Source organism: Myzus persicae, unplaced genomic scaffold (assembly GCF_001856785.1).
Source record: "Myzus persicae strain clone G006 unplaced genomic scaffold, MPER_G0061.0, whole genome shotgun sequence".
Taxonomy (NCBI): domain Eukaryota; kingdom Metazoa; phylum Arthropoda; class Insecta; order Hemiptera; family Aphididae; genus Myzus; species Myzus persicae.
Genome location: NW_019102436.1, coordinates 320,251 through 337,437, shown reverse-complemented (window position 1 = coordinate 337,437; position 17,187 = coordinate 320,251). Strand labels below are relative to the sequence as shown.

Genomic DNA, 17,187 nt, shown 5'->3' with positions numbered 1-17,187 from the left:
TTATCTAGTGGTAAGTTTCCTAAATCATTTAGATGACCAACATGTGTATCTATAAATGTAACTGTACATTGTTTTGTGCATTCTGACAAAATAACATTCATACTAGCTGGGCAGTATCCATTTATCTTATTCGAGCCTTGAGATTTTATGTGTCGCATACCAGTACTTTTTGAACTATAATAACCGTTTCTATGGCACTTATAGTAAATATAAATGTAATTTTCATTAACATTTTTAGCTAAACCACAATTTTTTACATAATATGCATTTGTCTTCTGCTCAATATCATGTTTCCATGTTTTAAAATCATCCAAACTGTTAAAATTAAATTTATTACTCTGCATTACTATATTGTGTACTGATGAATAGTGATCAGCCATTAATGATGTGCATGATGCAGTAAAAGAACACATTGAACAATTCACCAAGGCTACAACCGTTCTTTTTTTTTTCACAATTTGCCACTTTTTTATGCTCATCGAGATTTCTCTTATGGCAATATGATTTATCACATAAGTGACATGTATATATATATATATAATTCATTATTTTTCAACTTTTTTGTTGGGGCAATTTGATACACATCTATTAGAGGATGCGCTTTTTTTAAATGAGCTCTAAGGGTTTTTGAAAATTTAAACTTTTTTCCGCGTTCAGTACAGATAAATTCTTGATTTTCAGACATAGTACCTAGATCCTATTCAAAAAAAAAGTATTTTGGATAAATTATGTTAATTTATTTAACATGAAACAGAACCAAACAACAACAACTGAATCACAACATTGCAGTTACTCAACATTTTCAGACATAGTAGAAGAATCATATTCAAAGGAAAATAATATTTTGGATAAATTATATTAAATTATTTAATATACAAGTATAAAACAAAACAATAACAACAAATTTATTAGTATATAAATATTAATGTATAAACATTTAATAAAAAAATACATAAATCACCAGCAGGTAACAATTATATGATATAGCAATATCTTAAATTACCTTAACAATCCAAATAATGTAAATTAAAAAAAATTTTATAATATTAATTATGTAGCCTGTAATAATTATTATGTAGCCTGTGATAAATATTATGATAAGGTCTGTTATCAAATTGTATATTTTTCTTATCTAAATGTAAATTAATGATAAAAACCCGCCATTTTGATTCCATTCGGTCCTCTGTCCCTAGACGCTTGTTTCGTAGGCGGCCGAAGCACAACGCGCGCACGCCGCAGTGGCAGTGCCTCACATAATGTCAGCGTTGCCAGATTTAGGGATTTTTCCTCTTTCTGGGGGTTTTAGACCACTACAAGGAAATTTTAAGGAAACCGGGGAATTTAACTATGTTTCATGGATTTTTCATATACTAGAAAATTACAGAAAAAAATTGTTAATTAATAATTATTTTATTGAACATAACACAACCTTAATGAGCTTTATTATTCTTTAATATCATCATTACAGTAAATAACATTAAAACTGTATAAGTAGTTTAAATAAAATAACTATTTTTAATCAGCTGTGGCAGTGAAGCTGCCATTCTATCATAAGCGATATGTATCTGAGGACTTTGTGACTGAAACAGTATGTTTAAGGTGATTAATATAGGTAAAACAAAGTCTAAAAACCGTAAGTACAGTTCAGTACACGGATTTGATATTTTTTCAAGCATTTGATTGACTTTTAGGTCACCTTCACGACTATGATAAGTATATTATTCATTGATAAGAAATTATGTTGTCAAAATGCCAAGTCCTGACGCATGCGCGGTAAGCACTTGGAACGTTGGGATTTGTCTCGGTGCAGATCCAATCGTCAATTTTGCTCCCGAGATGCTCGTATTCAATCATTATTCTGTGATAATAATAAGATTAAAGTGACAGTGACGCAGTCATGACAAAATATATAGGTATGTCAGCAACTTTGTGATACGCACATGACAAAATATATATATATATTTTGTTATGGATACGCATATCCTCGGGAAGTACCCCCACTTTTTACCGTGCATTACGTTCTCCATCTCTCATTGGTCGTATGTATCATACGATACATTTCTGAATTATCAGTTATCACCTTATCCGTTATCGGCTTAGCATATTCCCATATTATATTTTCAAATTTGTATTTTTTTATATTTAAATATTTGTACGTAAACGTAATTTCCTAATGGCTAATTGTCATTAGGTAGTACTAGGTAGGTACTTACTCAGTAATTTACAAAAATATTTGTTTAATACTTCTGTTGGTTCGAAAACATCGACCTCCGAACCTATATGTATTCGTTTATTAATTATCATTAAATGTACGGTAACATACCTACCAAAAACAAAACGCGTGAAATTACCTATTTAATAAATTTTTGTATTTTTTGTTTATCATATCGTTTAAATTTCTTATTTACAATTTCTTTATTTAAATTGTTTATCCTTATATAAGTCTTCGTACGAACTAAACATTTGATGACTTCATCCGGTTAGTTTAAATGTTTAATATTTTTTTCAAATATATTACTTAAATTTGTTATTATACTAGGTGTTTTCAAAAGGCTGTCTCCGTGAAATGCATTGAAATCTACTTCTAATTGTTCAATTGCTTTTTCGAGGCTATATGAAGGCGTTTTTAGATTTCCTTTTGAAATACATTGTGTCCAACTGTTTGATTGCTGGCTATTATTAGTATGGTTAATCAAATGTGGATATTTACTTGAAAAACGATTAGCTACATAGCCAGCTACATATTGAGCACATTCTTTCTCCAGTTCACTGAATGGTTCTTCAGTTTCCATCTGAAAAGTATGAGTTAAATTTTATAATTGAATTTTAAAACTTATAAATTTTTAATGTATGCCTCAAATTGTTTAAGGAGATCAAAATTTGATTTTGATACAACTGTTTTCATTGAACCTAAATGCCCTTCTACTTCTGCTGTGTTTTCAAATTCTGAATGCTGTTGTAGATCAGTCAACAGTTGAGAAGTTAAACACTCGTGGTCATCTAAAGTTAACAGACTGGTTTCAAGACTACCTTCTGTATTGTTGTTTTCGGTGAATACCAAATCTGAGTATTTACCCAATATATACCAACGCAAGCTATAATATACACAAAAATAATAGTTATCATAGAGTATTGTCAAGAGTTTCATAGATATTATAATTATACCTAAATTTTTACATAATTTTGTTACATAATGTAAGTAGTTACCAGTATTTAAAATCTAAAACAGTTATATTGTTACTGGCACTCCCAGCCATTCCCTTTAAAAAGCTAAACAGGTTTTCTAAAATGTCCTGGTTTAGCTTTCTTGTTAAGACATATTGAAGTCCATATACATTTTTCAAGTCTTTCATCAATTTTTTTAGGGATAAGTTGCTGACTAAAATTCCTGTTGGAGAATAGTAGGGTTAAAAAATAAAATTCATTATTAGTTATGAATTATTAGAAATAAATAGTAAAAATAATTACCCTTTTGAAAAGGAAGAAGTGATTTCTTGCCATAAACTCTCATATGTTTAATAAAATTGTTCATTTTCTCAATTATCTCATTTTGAGTTTGTTCATTAAGCCCATAACTCTCTACACCTTTATCGTACTTATTTTGCGTATTTAATAAATCGAACCATTCATTGAATAATGAAATTATATCTGCAGCCTATTTCAAATTATAAACATTTAATTGGTCAGCAAAGTAATATAGCATTAACTATATAACTTGATAATAATTATTCGGTTCTATGTATGAGCTTAAGGTATATTAACGTTTCGTATCTATTAGAGACGTACATTACATTATATTATCTCCATTCACCCACTGAGAAAACATTGTTTCCCAATTAAAAAATTATAATACTTACATCTCTCCAGTTATATGTATTTAAATCTCCCTTTTCTCCACAAAATGTGATTGCTTTAGCTACAGTGTTGGAAAGCAACTGAGCAGCCAGTTTCACATTCATCCGCCCTGTTCCCTCAACCAACAAATGACGGCTAGTAACTTTATGAGCTAATTTATAGTCATGTCCTGAGTTAAGGTTAATTAATTCTTCAAATATATTTTTCCCAATATATTTACCATTAGGAAGAATAAAACCTCTGAATAAAATATTAGTGTTTGGATATTTTATAATTACATTTAATGATTTAAAAATTAACTTCATACTTATCAAGTAAATGATTCCTGGCTAACTTGAGCAAATGGGGTACATCTGCAAAGACGTAAACTTGATTTTTTGATATGGGATGTTCAAATGAGGTATTATCTACAGATATATTTAAACTATTCCATAGCCTCATGTTAGTTGAACCCATGTCACTAACTATAGAAATCACATTAAAGCCAACGTTATGCAACTGTTCTATAATTTGGAATAGTAACTCTTTTATCATTTTTTTGTCATAGCCATAATATATTGGTTGTTTCCAATTATTAACTAACCCTATTACAGAAATAAAATGTATAGTATTTTAACAATTCAAATATAAGATCATTTATTTTGTATTTATGGTAAAATATTGAAATGCAATATATACCTCGAACAATAACAGTTTGAATACATTTATGTGGTCCAATAACACGTTCATTTTTTTTATCGAAACATATTCTGTTTGAAACATATGTTTCATCGAAACATATAACTGATAACTTTTCAGTTTCATTCATGAAATCTCCTTAAAAATGTAATAATTAATTCAGTTCAGATAATAAAATAGTGTGTATTCTGATATTAACACTTTAAGAATTTTAATCAGTTAAGAACAAATAAATAATTATCATTCTACAATTCTTATGTGAATATATTATTACCTTTAGCTTTCATTAGGGATAGAACACTAAAAAGTATTCCATCTTCAATACAAAATCTTGCAGCCCATGTTCTGAGGGTAGACAGACCTTAAAAATATTATTTAAATATTTGATACAATTTTAAAAACTCAAAGGAAACTCAAACTAAACCAATTTTATTAACCTGGTAGTGGAAAATTTTTTTTGGTCCTTAAATATCGGTATGCCTTTGGAGAAATACTCCTTAATGTAATGGCACTTGAAATATCTTCAGGCGTCCAACGGTACACTTTTTTTGTAGGATGAAGAAACAAATTAACCTGAGTAGGTGTAAAATGTTTTGAGAGAATTTCAAAAAAACGATTTTCAAAACGATAATTTTCTGAAGAAATGTATTGTTTCAAATCGTAATTTTCTTTTTTACAACTCTCTATCTCATTTTTCAATCTAAATTAAACAATATTGAATATGTTCAAATGTCTGAGTAGCTGAGTAGGCATTGACAAATTATGTAAACACAGTGTAAGTAACATATAAAGCATTATTTTAGTTTATTTAGTGTCATACAAATAGTTTAATTAGTACTAAACCACTAATACAAAACATTCTTAGTATTCTATTATATATTTTGTTGTATTAATTTTAAGTCTGTTTCATGGACAATATGTATAAATCAATAAATTATTCGAATAATTGTCATGTTTTTTTTGTAAGTTTGTTTTTGTTATAATGTTTCAAATTCTTATACTGCACACTTATTTACACAAAATTTTTTGTAAATAGAGTTTTTTCTACATAAATAAATAAATAAAGCACATATAGTTTATTTCATTATATTACAAAAAATATAGTTATATACAATGTATATTATACATATACTAAGTATTACTAACACAAACATAACTAGTAATAAAAAAAAAAAAACAAATTAATGCATACAAACACGAAAAGCATATTTTTATTTTTGTAACTGTTGGGTAAATAACAAATTATAAAAATAAAACCAAAACATCACTATTAACTTTTAAATCTTAGAAATTAACAACAATTTAAAAAAATAGTGTGTATAAAAAATGTTTAATGTAAGTTGAAAAATTAATTTAAAAAAAATTTAAATATGAAAGTGTAAAAAAATATAGTGCTTCATTGTAATGTCTCAAAATCTAAAACATGTTCATGCTATCTAGTAGGTTTTATTTTAATAACCCTACGTAAATAATGAACAAGTTTTTTTAATTGAGCATAGTAGAGATGAATTGTAATGTTCACAAAAGGCTTCAGAAGAATCAACTGAAATTAACAAAATCACTACATTAAGTACCTAAGAATTAGTTCATTTTTTTCAAGTTCAGCATTATCATTATCGATAAGTGGCTTTACTCCCAGATCACAACTATTGTCAATACTAAATAATTTAACACTGCATCTCTTTGGATGTCTAACAACAGCTGTGTTGATTGGATCAGGTAGAAATTCCCTATATGTATACATAAAAAAAATCAATTGAAAATATTATTTTGGAAGAATGGGGCTCCCAATCTTAAGAGTATGCTACCTGTAATAAAACAATTAAATTTATACTAAAAAAAATCATTACACAGAAAATGTTCCAGCTGTAGTCTTTAATGGTGGTAGAACTGGAGTAGTAAATCTCTCTGGTGGTAAACACACAATTGGACTAAATAAGACAAAAGACAAGTTAATAGGTAGGTTTAATACAATTAAAAGAATTTCAATATTGATATTATATTAAACAAAAAATTACTTCAAAACTATTTCATCTATTCCATGGTCTGTATCCATATCACATTCATTTGTACTACTTTCAACATTATCATCAAAATCAGAACTTCAAAAATTAAAATAAAATAACTAACAGTTTATTTCTCTATAATATAATAAAATATTTACTTTAGTGGTACTGCATCTGGTCTTAAATTGTAAGCATTCATAGCATTATCATTATAATGGTATGGAGCAAAATGTAACGAGCAAACTACAGCTAAAATACAAATTATTTTTAAAACATATGCATCATACTTAATTATTATAATTAACAAAATCCAATTCTCATGTTTAACTAATACATAATAACTTAAATTTACCTGAATTAAAATTAATTTGTCTAAGATTCTGATGACCTTGTAATATTTGATTTTGCCATAAAATTCTTAATTCTGCATCTTTCGGAAACCTGTGCAAATACGGTTTTGGATAGTTTGGTAAACCTTTTTTTCTGCTGCCACTCAAACACCCAAAAAACTCACACACCGGCATTATAATAAAATATGTAATTTATTATAATAATGTACATAAAATGATTGAGTCACAGTAATAAATCACGAGAAGGATAAGCAATAAGTTACATAAGTAACAGGATTATATTTATGTAATAATATAATCAATCGATTAGTTCTGATTAGTCAATAGTGATTGTATAGATAATAAGCATAACCATTGATAAATTAAAATAAAAAGTATTTTATCAATGGCATATTGGCATAACTACTTTTTACAAAGTAGATTCATATTTACGCGGTAACCAAGTTCTTTATAATAAGGACCAATGAAAAGCGGAGAACCTAATACACAGGAAAAAGTGGGGATGCGCATACAAGATTAAAATTCATACTGTTGCTGACATACCTATATATTTTGTCATGGACGCAGTGCAGTAGTGCAGCTGCAGGCTGTACTCATTACGCATGTGCACTCTGTACTTCTGTAATTCACTTTGTACACTGTATTACAGTATTACTGTAGTGTATAATTTGTATTTATTTAGTTTAAGTGCATTGGACAATTTTTATTAAGGAAATCTTGGGATTCATTGGGAAAACAAGGAAAACTGAGGATTTTTAGACATATAAATAAAGATTTTTTAATTCTTTGTCACACATAATTCAAAATGAAGAGATGTGAGAACATTTGTTAAACATACTTGGTTATTAGTTTATTACCAATCGACCAAATATGCACAAAAATTAAAAACTCAACAATTTGCGGTGTTGAAAACAATTTATTATCAATGTACCAAAAAAGGGTGCCAAACATTTTACTCCATAAGCAAAAACCATAACCTTTTTACGTACATGGATGAAAATGGGAAGCGGGCAATTGGGTGCCGCTGTGCTGAGCAGTGTGTCACTGTAATAGATGGTATTAAATTTTAATTCAATGAAATTCATTGTATACGAAAAACCATTCTGAGCAGAGACGGTTTGTCAGCTTAAGATATCTTATATTACATTTATTTTATTATTATTATTATTATTATTATTATTATTATTAATATGGTAACCGGTAAGTTGAATTAATATTCAAGTCTTAGATTTAAGAAAAAAATTCACATCAATTTTTAGCTTAAAATAATTTACAAATTTTCGTGATTCTTACGTATTTTGTCAAAATTCGAACTTTGAAATTTGGGACTATGTATTTCTTATATTTTTCAACTGCTATTGTAACAATATGTTAGGAGCCTTTTATTAAATTTTCAAGCTTTTTTACTCAACAAATAAATTTTTATCGACATTAAGTTAAAAAAACTAATAATAATCGATAATTGCATATGCTTATAAATAAATCAACACGAGTCAAAATATTTTGAAAATTGTATAGTTCATATAAAATGCTAATAAAAACATTCGGTGAAAATTTCATGCATCTACAGAAATTTGTTTTAAATTCATATCAAAAACCAAAATCGATTTTGTTAAAAACCTATTTTGCGTTAAAATTTCAGTTTTTTCCTTAAATTTTTGTTTGTTTATCCCAATTTTTTAGAAAAATACTAGGAATTTTTTCTTTTATCCCCTAAGTACCAAATAAATTCTCTTTTCCGTCGAACAAGATACTGAAGTTGAAAATCGAAGAATTTTGACGTGATGACGGACACAAAAAAAAACATCATTGTAAAATCAATACATTCATTGCTCTGCTCAGAATCTAATGTTAATCAAAAATTACAAATAACAATGACGTCCTATAAGAAATTATGCGTACCTACTTTAAATATTTAATATTAAACAATATACACATTATGAATTTAATTATTATTATTATTAGTGTTTATAAATACGTCGCGTCGGAGCGTTGGATAACAGAGTATAAGCGGAAATACTATATAGACGGGGCGACAATTAGCGACGATAAAAACCAGTTATCCCCGCACCGCGATCAATCAAAGTGATGGTGGCTGGAATTTAATCAGGACTTCCATAATTATTATATGCGATTGCGCTTAAATACACCACTTGGAACGTAACGGTCATGGCTCACTTTTCGCTGGCCGTACCATAGTATTGTTGGTTCTTATCGCCATCTACCGGGAGTTTTATTGTACGCCACCGAAAAACCGAGCAGTGAGCAATCTATAGTATTTATAATTTCAATGCTAACACTTAGTTTCGGTAAAAAATAAGTATGTCTTATCATGTATCTAGGGGTCAATAATTTAATGTAACTATCTATTCATATTATTATACATTGTGTCTATAAATCCTTTTTCTGAAGTACCTACTTATCTTGCCCGTTATACCGACCATATATGTCAACTGTCAAGTGGTAACACATGTTGTGTTACATGATCTTACAACGAGTATCTATAACTGTACCTTGGCTAGCCATCCAATATTATTGAGTAAAAAATATTCTAAGTAGATAAAATGTACCCATAAATATATTGTTAATCGGTAGGTTCGTTATTCTATTGTAAATAATATGGTACGCACCGCCGACCACTCGTACAGGTAGAGATATACGGTGGAGAACGATTCCGCAAGTTTGCGGAATCGTGTAAGTTTTAAGTAAGGCCAGTGAAACTAGACGGGTGATTTTAGCGCCCCCAGTGGCGTTTTTTCGGTAGGGCTATATGCATATTGTAGATGGCCCTACCGAAAATACGCCACTGGGGGCGCTAAAATCACCCGTCTAGTTTCGCTGGCCTTACTATAGCCATTAATATATATATACACGATTCCACATAATTTTAAATGCAACGTTGCCAAATTATAATTTAAATTTTGAAAACTTTAATATTTTTATAAATATAATCAATTATCTATAATCAATTATTAGCTAATATTTTTTTTTTATATTTAATGAATTTTTAACTAAGAAAATATTAACTGTTTAAATAAGTTGTTTAGAATATTACTGATATTTTTTTATATTTAATACATTTTATCTTTTTTATTTTTTTAAATTTTGATTAAGGCTTCAACTAGGTACTAAGGTCATTATTATTTTATTTTATGTATCATATTATGTTTATATTTTTATGTCTTTAAACTATATCATATTTAGCAATTGATTGTAGCCCTCTAGATGGAAGCACTTGCTCATTTTACTATCCAAACAACTTAATAAAATTAAAGAAAAAATTTAATTAGTCAAAAATAACAAGAGCAGACAATTGTATGACATCGTTGCATTTAAAATTATGCGGAATCGTTTATATATATATATGAAAGTTGCGGAAACGTGTATGCTTATCAATAGCTATTAAAATCTACACGATTCCGCAAATTTGTGGAATCGTGTTGTAGCCAGATATTATATTATTTATATTATATTTATACATACAATATATTATTATACACATAACATTACTGTGATCCGGTGGCGGGAAGAGGATGACAACAATATTTAACAATTTGTGATTAACAAGTCATCACAGGTATGACACGTTGTCGTTAAACAACGGCGACGGCTCTTAGATAGATCCTCGACTGTCTCTGATGATGATAGTATTAGTACCTAATAATAATAATATATTGTTTTATTGGTGAATTTGGTATTAATATATTATTATTATTTATTCGATATTATTATGAGACATTGACGAACAGTGAGAATCATTAAAATTATAAAAACCATTTCTTAATATTGATTAATTTTCTAGTAATTTCTGCTGTAATAGTACTATGCCTATAGGAGTTTCTAATTGTAAATTTAAATTCATGCGTTGCTTTTGTAGTGCTGCACGTTCTATAGTATCGATTCAAGGTTTTGAACACTGAAACGGCACGGTGCCAACGGACCGGCGTTCGAAATAATAACACTTAATTAGTTATCACGTCTGGTTTATATTTTACATTTATACAAAATATTGTACAGTCAGGGGAGTGAGGAACGTTACGTCTGGCATCTCGGTTCAGGATCCGTCGGGTGAGGTCCTCGTATACACTTCGGGGATGTTTGTTATTTACAATACGGGTGGGGACACGTACCTCGATGTCAGGCCCTCTTAAAGGACCATGAAACAAAAAAAATGATTTTTTTTTTATACCTTTATATAACATTAGAAATGAAAACTAAATTGTTTGTCTTTTCAAAAAAATTATCCGATCACTCCTTCTGTGTTAAATAGCGATCGTACGTATACGCGTGACGTCACTGGTGCGCACGGATTTGTGCCGCCGTATTATTTTACGCAGTAGATATTTATATGATGCATTAAAATATACAAAATATTAGACTGAATTAATTTCTGTAACGATATAATATCATTATCATTTATTATTATTGACATTAAAAGTTATTTATATCATATTAGATAATTCCATTTTAATAACATGAATAACAAACTAGGATCTATAGGATATTATTGTCATTTGTCATTCTTCAGCCGTCATTCGCAGTTGCTTTTAGTTGCTATTAAATTATAATTAGAGGCTAGAGGTAAGTTATTTAAATTAATTTTTAGTAAACATAACTTAACTATAATAAATAAAATAGTTTTGTATGCTCATTTATGATTTAAAATACTATAGCATTTAAATAAATATAATTAATAACTACATAAACCATCGATCAAAAAATAAAAGAACCTATATTATAATATAATACAAATTTAGTATTAGATATTTATTCATTATTTTAAATAACTAAATATACTATAGTACCTATTAGTATATTATATGTGATTATAGACGTACTTACATAATCATAATGTAGGTTTTTATGAATAATAAAAAATAAAAAAGTATAAAATGAATACTGAGTTACACTAATCTTATTCAAACTTATTTATTACAATTAATTTAGAGTTCAAATTTATTCAAGTTTCTTATTTGCTGTAGTTTTCTTTGAAACCTACGTATATTCCATTATTTTCAGGGTACTTATTTCGAATAGCTTGTACAACACATGCTGGAATACATACACGATTTCCTATAAAATTAAGTATTAACGATACAATTAATAATTACTAATTAATAATAAATATAGATAAATTACCTTTTCCTATTGCAGTCCATGAATTTATCCAATGCGTAAATTGTTTGTAACATATAAATCTCCAAGTTTTGTTTTCCGGATTTAATGTTGAAAGCATTTTTTTTCGTTTTACATCATTAGTTTTCAAAATCATTTGTTGCCTAGTAATGTTCAAAACTTCTTCGTCCATAATAATTTTTTTTAAAGATGATAATTCTATCACGCATTTAATATTAGAATGCAATTTCGATATATTTTCGAACTCAAAACAACAAATACATTCTTTGTCAGTTTGCAAAATAGGACACTTTTTACACAAACACCAATTACTTGGGTGTATTGCTGTTCTTCCCACATAGTTTATTGTTTGTATTGGATTTACTCGTAGTGCTTCATAAATTCTGTTATCGATATCTTCCACAGTAGGTTCAAAACAGAAAGGTTTTAAACTCATTTTTTAAACACAAATTACACAACACAAAATATTAATATTATATTGCATACAAAAATAAGTCACTTATGTACGTTGCGTCGTTGCGTCTATCGCTCTGTCGTTCAACACAACTAATAATAAAATAATGCTGGTTTTAGAATTTTCAATGAAACTACGTGTTTAAATTAACCAAATTAATAACCATTTTATTTAGACTCATATTATTATTTTTAGAAAACTTGATACAACTATAAAAATACAACAACAAAAACGATGTATATCATGTATACCAATAGTTCAATAACTCGTTAAATTATTTTTTATTTAGATCGTTTATAACAATGCCGATTTGTTCAGCGTATGGATGTTCAGAAAGCGATAGAAGTAAAACCAGCCTACACTTTTATAGATTTCCAACCCGTGAAAAATCTCCTAGTAGATATAAAGTTTGGGTTGAATTTTGCAAACGAAAATATTTCACTCCTACAAGAAATTCACGATTATGTTCAAAACATTTTAAATTTGAAGATTTTAATCAATCGGATATCATGAAAAATAAACTGATGCCAGATTTAAAAGTTAGAATAAATTTAAATCCCAACGTTGTCCCTACTATTAGAAGTAGTACAACAGATAATACATTGACACTTAGTGAACGTAATAAAAGGGCAGATCGTAGAGAATTTAGTCAGTTCACATCAGAATTATTAACTACAAGTACTCCGAAAAAAGTAAAAGTAATTCAAAGCAACGCGGATTTCAGTTTAGAACCCAATGACTGTAGTTTACAATCAGAATTTTCTGAAGAACGAGTCAATCACAATGATATAGGTGTACAGTGTGATATAGGGCTAGAAACTTATCAAAAAGTAGAAAAGAACGATAATTTGTCATTTGATATACCGTCCGAATCCGAAGATGAAAGTTCTAATTCTGAGATTGACTCTGATGATGATAGCCAATATGAATATAATCGACATTACAAAAACAATTTATCTACGCAAAATGATTTTGATGATAATCGTTGTTTCATTGTATTTTGGGAAAATTTATCCCAACTTTTCGAATATTGTCGTCAATGTGGTAGTATGGTTTGTTCTCGACAACATTTTACACAAGGTGCACTGGTCTCAATTATAACTATATGTGAACAGGGCCATAAATTGCAATGGTGTTCACAGCCAAAAACAGGTAAGAGACCAGAAGGAAACATTTTGATTACTGCGGCTTTAGTACTATCTGGTATTCTATTTTCTCAATTTAAAGTATTTTGCTCCGCATTGAAACTTTCAATTTTTACTCGTCCAGTTTATGACAAAATTATAAATAAATACTTATTTCCTGTAATATGCCGCCAATGGGAAGAACACAGAAAAAAAAACATCGACGCTATAAAGTTATCATCAATTTGGCTAGCTGGGGATGGCCAATATGACTCACCGGGTTTTTGTGCTAAGTACTGTACTTATTCAGTTATGGATATCAACACGGGAAAAATCATAGATTTTAAATTAGTTCAAAAGGGCCAATTTAAAGGGGATTTAGAAAGGCAAGCCTGTGAACAATTACTAATGGATTTAACTAATAGTAGTAATTGTAAAATCGAGTTGTTTTTAACAGATAGACATAAAGGTATACGTGCATTTATCCGTACACAGCATCCAAATATTAAACATGAATTCGATATTTGGCATTTAAGTAAGAGTTTAATGAAAAGATTAAAACCACTCGAAAAGAAATATCCTGATGCTTTTTTATGGAAATCGTCAATTAACAATCATCTTTGGTGGTCAGCACAGACATGTGAAGGAGATGAAGAAAAACTCATTGATAAATTTACATCTATATTAAAACACATATCAAATGAGCATGAGTGGGAAGATAATGGTGTAAAAAAGAGATGCGAGCATGAAAAATTAAATGAAAATGAAATACGAAATAAACTGTGGATAGACCCAGAAAGCGAATCATATTACGCTTTGAAAAAAATTATCATGGCAAAAGACTTTTTAAAGGATTTGACACATGCTACTCATTTTGTACATACTGGTAGATTAGAGTCGTATCACAATTTACGATTAAAATATATGCCAAAACGTATTCACTTAAAATACAAAGGTATGTATATGAGAAGTATCATTGCTATACTAGATCATAATAACAATGTAAATAAAAAGGAAGTCGGAGAGAAAATAGTATTTTCCAAACCAGCCAGTAGATATGTCATAAAAAAAAAATATGAATTAAATAAAACTGATGAGTGGTGCAAAAATATTATGCAAGAAGTCCATGTTCATATGAAAGAAAATAATTCAATATCAGAAAAATTCAGTTTACCCGCGTTACCTAACAATATAGTTCTTCAACCAAAACCTAGTTACGACGATTTAATGAAAAAAAAATTCACAAGATTCTAAAAATATAAACTAATAGTTAAGCATTTTTAAATAATTTAATTGTTGAAATATAGTACACCATTTTAAATGTATACTATTCTGTCTATACTAAATGTAAACTGTAAAACTCAAATACTCATTGTAATAATGCATTAATATATTTCAATAAATGTTAACTTAATACTTAATATTTTCTTCGCCATTTTAGGAGTAGTAGTTTTCATTTTAAATAAGTGTTTATAAAACGCCATGTAAAATACCGCTTGAAATAATACGGCTGCACAAATCCGTGCGCACCAGTGACGTCACGCGTATACGTACGATCGCTAATTAACACAGAAGGAGTGATCGGATAATTTTTTTGAAAAGACGAACAATTTAGTTTTCATTTCTAATATTATATAAAAGTACAAAAAAAAAATCATTTTTTTTTTGTTTCATGGTCCTTTAAATGAAGTGGCGTCTGTCACCGGAGTCCGGTCGGGTAGCGTGACCGAGACCAGTGCGCTCGGGTGGATTTAATTTGTAAAGCCCCGAAAAGGGCTATTTTATTGTTTCCCGAGTTTTCTGTATGGGTATCAGCCGTACAGAGGGAAAATGGTCGCTGTTCCGGTGTTCGTCGTTCTAGGCTTCCGCGGCTGAAATTCTATCGCTGACAACGTGCAACGGTGCTTAATCCACGACGAACGGCAATAATCATTTGACGCATCGAGGGCGTTCGTCGGACGTCTAGTCTAGACCGTAACCGATAGTCGATTAACCCTAGGAGGCGTTCGGCGAATTTGTCGCCGTTGGTCGTCGAGGTAGGCAACCCGCAATGTATCGCGTCGTCAGTACTCAGTAATGCCCGCGTATCGACGTCTATAGTGCGGTCGACGAAAAGTAGGCCGCGATCGTCACGCGCCTACCGGCCGTTTTTTTGAACTTCTTCTTTAGTAGTCTCGATAGTTTCTTTTTTAAACATATATTTGATTGGACGATAAAATTTAGTGGATGACGGAGAAGGATTAGTCCAAATAACTTCATAATTATTTTCGACATCATTAACTTCAGAATGAGATCGAAGTTCTGGAGGCACAATTGAAAACATAAACATTGTTCCATCAGTTATTAAAGAATCATCATTAAAATTTTGTCTACATTGAGACTGGCCACTACTGCCATCACACCCCCATTTATACAACATTTCAAGTTTTGTCAAATTTAAATTAATTTTACATACTTCTGGTAATTGAAATATTCTATAAGTAGTGTGATCTAACAGATCTTGAAGTGGTATTTTGCAACTTGATTATGTCCATATTATTAGGGTAACAGTTTGTCTTAGCTATAATTATATTTTCATACGCTGGGTATATATTACAATTTCTTTTTTTTGAACCCAGACGAATATATATATACTGTTGTTTCGTGAGCTTATTATCAATAATAAACGCTAAAGCTTCATCTGCTATATAGGGAATTGGATAGTTCGAATAATTATATTTAGTTTTAATTTTTCTAGCTCTACTTGGAGATGCTTGCGTTTCCTCAAACAATTGAGCAGCACTTCTTTGGCCAGACAAAACCAATTTATTTTTTGCAGCGCATAAAATTTCCGGCGAGTTTATATTTGAATTTGAAATTGATATTTTTATTTTTTGTCTCTGTGTTCTTTTAGAACAAGATGCAAATGGATTAACTGGTCGACGAGGAATAGATAAATTTGATTTTTTATTCGAAGGCATTTTGAATTTAGTGTTAAGCCATTTGGTATTAGTTTTTGTAAATTTCTTATAATTTCTATTAACTTTAGACCACTTCCTAGAAGTTGTCAAACTAAATTTTAAAATTTCTTTTTCTAACAATTCTTTATACGAACTGGAACAGTTTGAAATATTTGAATATGTACCTTGAATAAATTCATACAAACATTTTCTACATCAAATACTAGTTATACATTGCATAAATCCTTTTTGGATTATAACTTCAATCAAATCGCCATAATATAGTATATTATTTGCATTTCGAGAGATAGAATTAACTGAAAAAAATATCTATACTCGTAAATTGTTTGTGTAGATTATAACGAAAAATAAAAAAATATCAAGTGATAGTACCTAACCTAACCTAACCTTGATGTAGGCGGGGCATTAACGGTAGTTGGCCTTGTGTTCACCATTGCAGTCGCAACATTTTGGTGCACGTCTTGGTTGCGTGGTCGTTGCCGCATTTCAAGGGATTTCCTTGCAATTAGCTGAGGAATAGCATGTGAAGCACTGGGATGGTCCTGGTGTTTTGTAGGCCTCTACGTGGATGATTACTTAGAATAGACTGGTTAGGTTGAATATGTTCTTGCTTAACTGGGTGTT

General features: G+C 29.4%; 2 protein-coding genes across 2 annotated transcripts; one reads left to right on the top strand and one right to left on the bottom strand.

Moving 5' to 3' along the window:
* The first annotated feature begins 11,398 nt into the window (after positions 1-11,398).
* Positions 11,399-15,079, top strand: LOC111032143. The gene is made up of 3 exons (XM_022312372.1): positions 11,399-11,470; positions 12,769-14,771; positions 15,045-15,079. The coding sequence occupies exons 2-3, from the start codon at positions 12,782-12,784 to the stop codon at positions 15,077-15,079; spliced, it is 2,025 nt and encodes a 674-aa protein (XP_022168064.1). The 5' UTR covers positions 11,399-11,470; positions 12,769-12,781.
* Positions 11,696-12,781, bottom strand: LOC111032159. Its single transcript, XM_022312391.1, has 2 exons — positions 12,029-12,781; positions 11,696-11,962 (listed from the first exon to the last, which is right to left on the bottom strand). The coding sequence occupies exons 1-2, from the start codon at positions 12,459-12,461 to the stop codon at positions 11,859-11,861; spliced, it is 537 nt and encodes a 178-aa protein (XP_022168083.1). The 5' UTR covers positions 12,462-12,781; the 3' UTR covers positions 11,696-11,858.
* Positions 15,080-17,187: the final 2,108 nt, after the last annotated feature.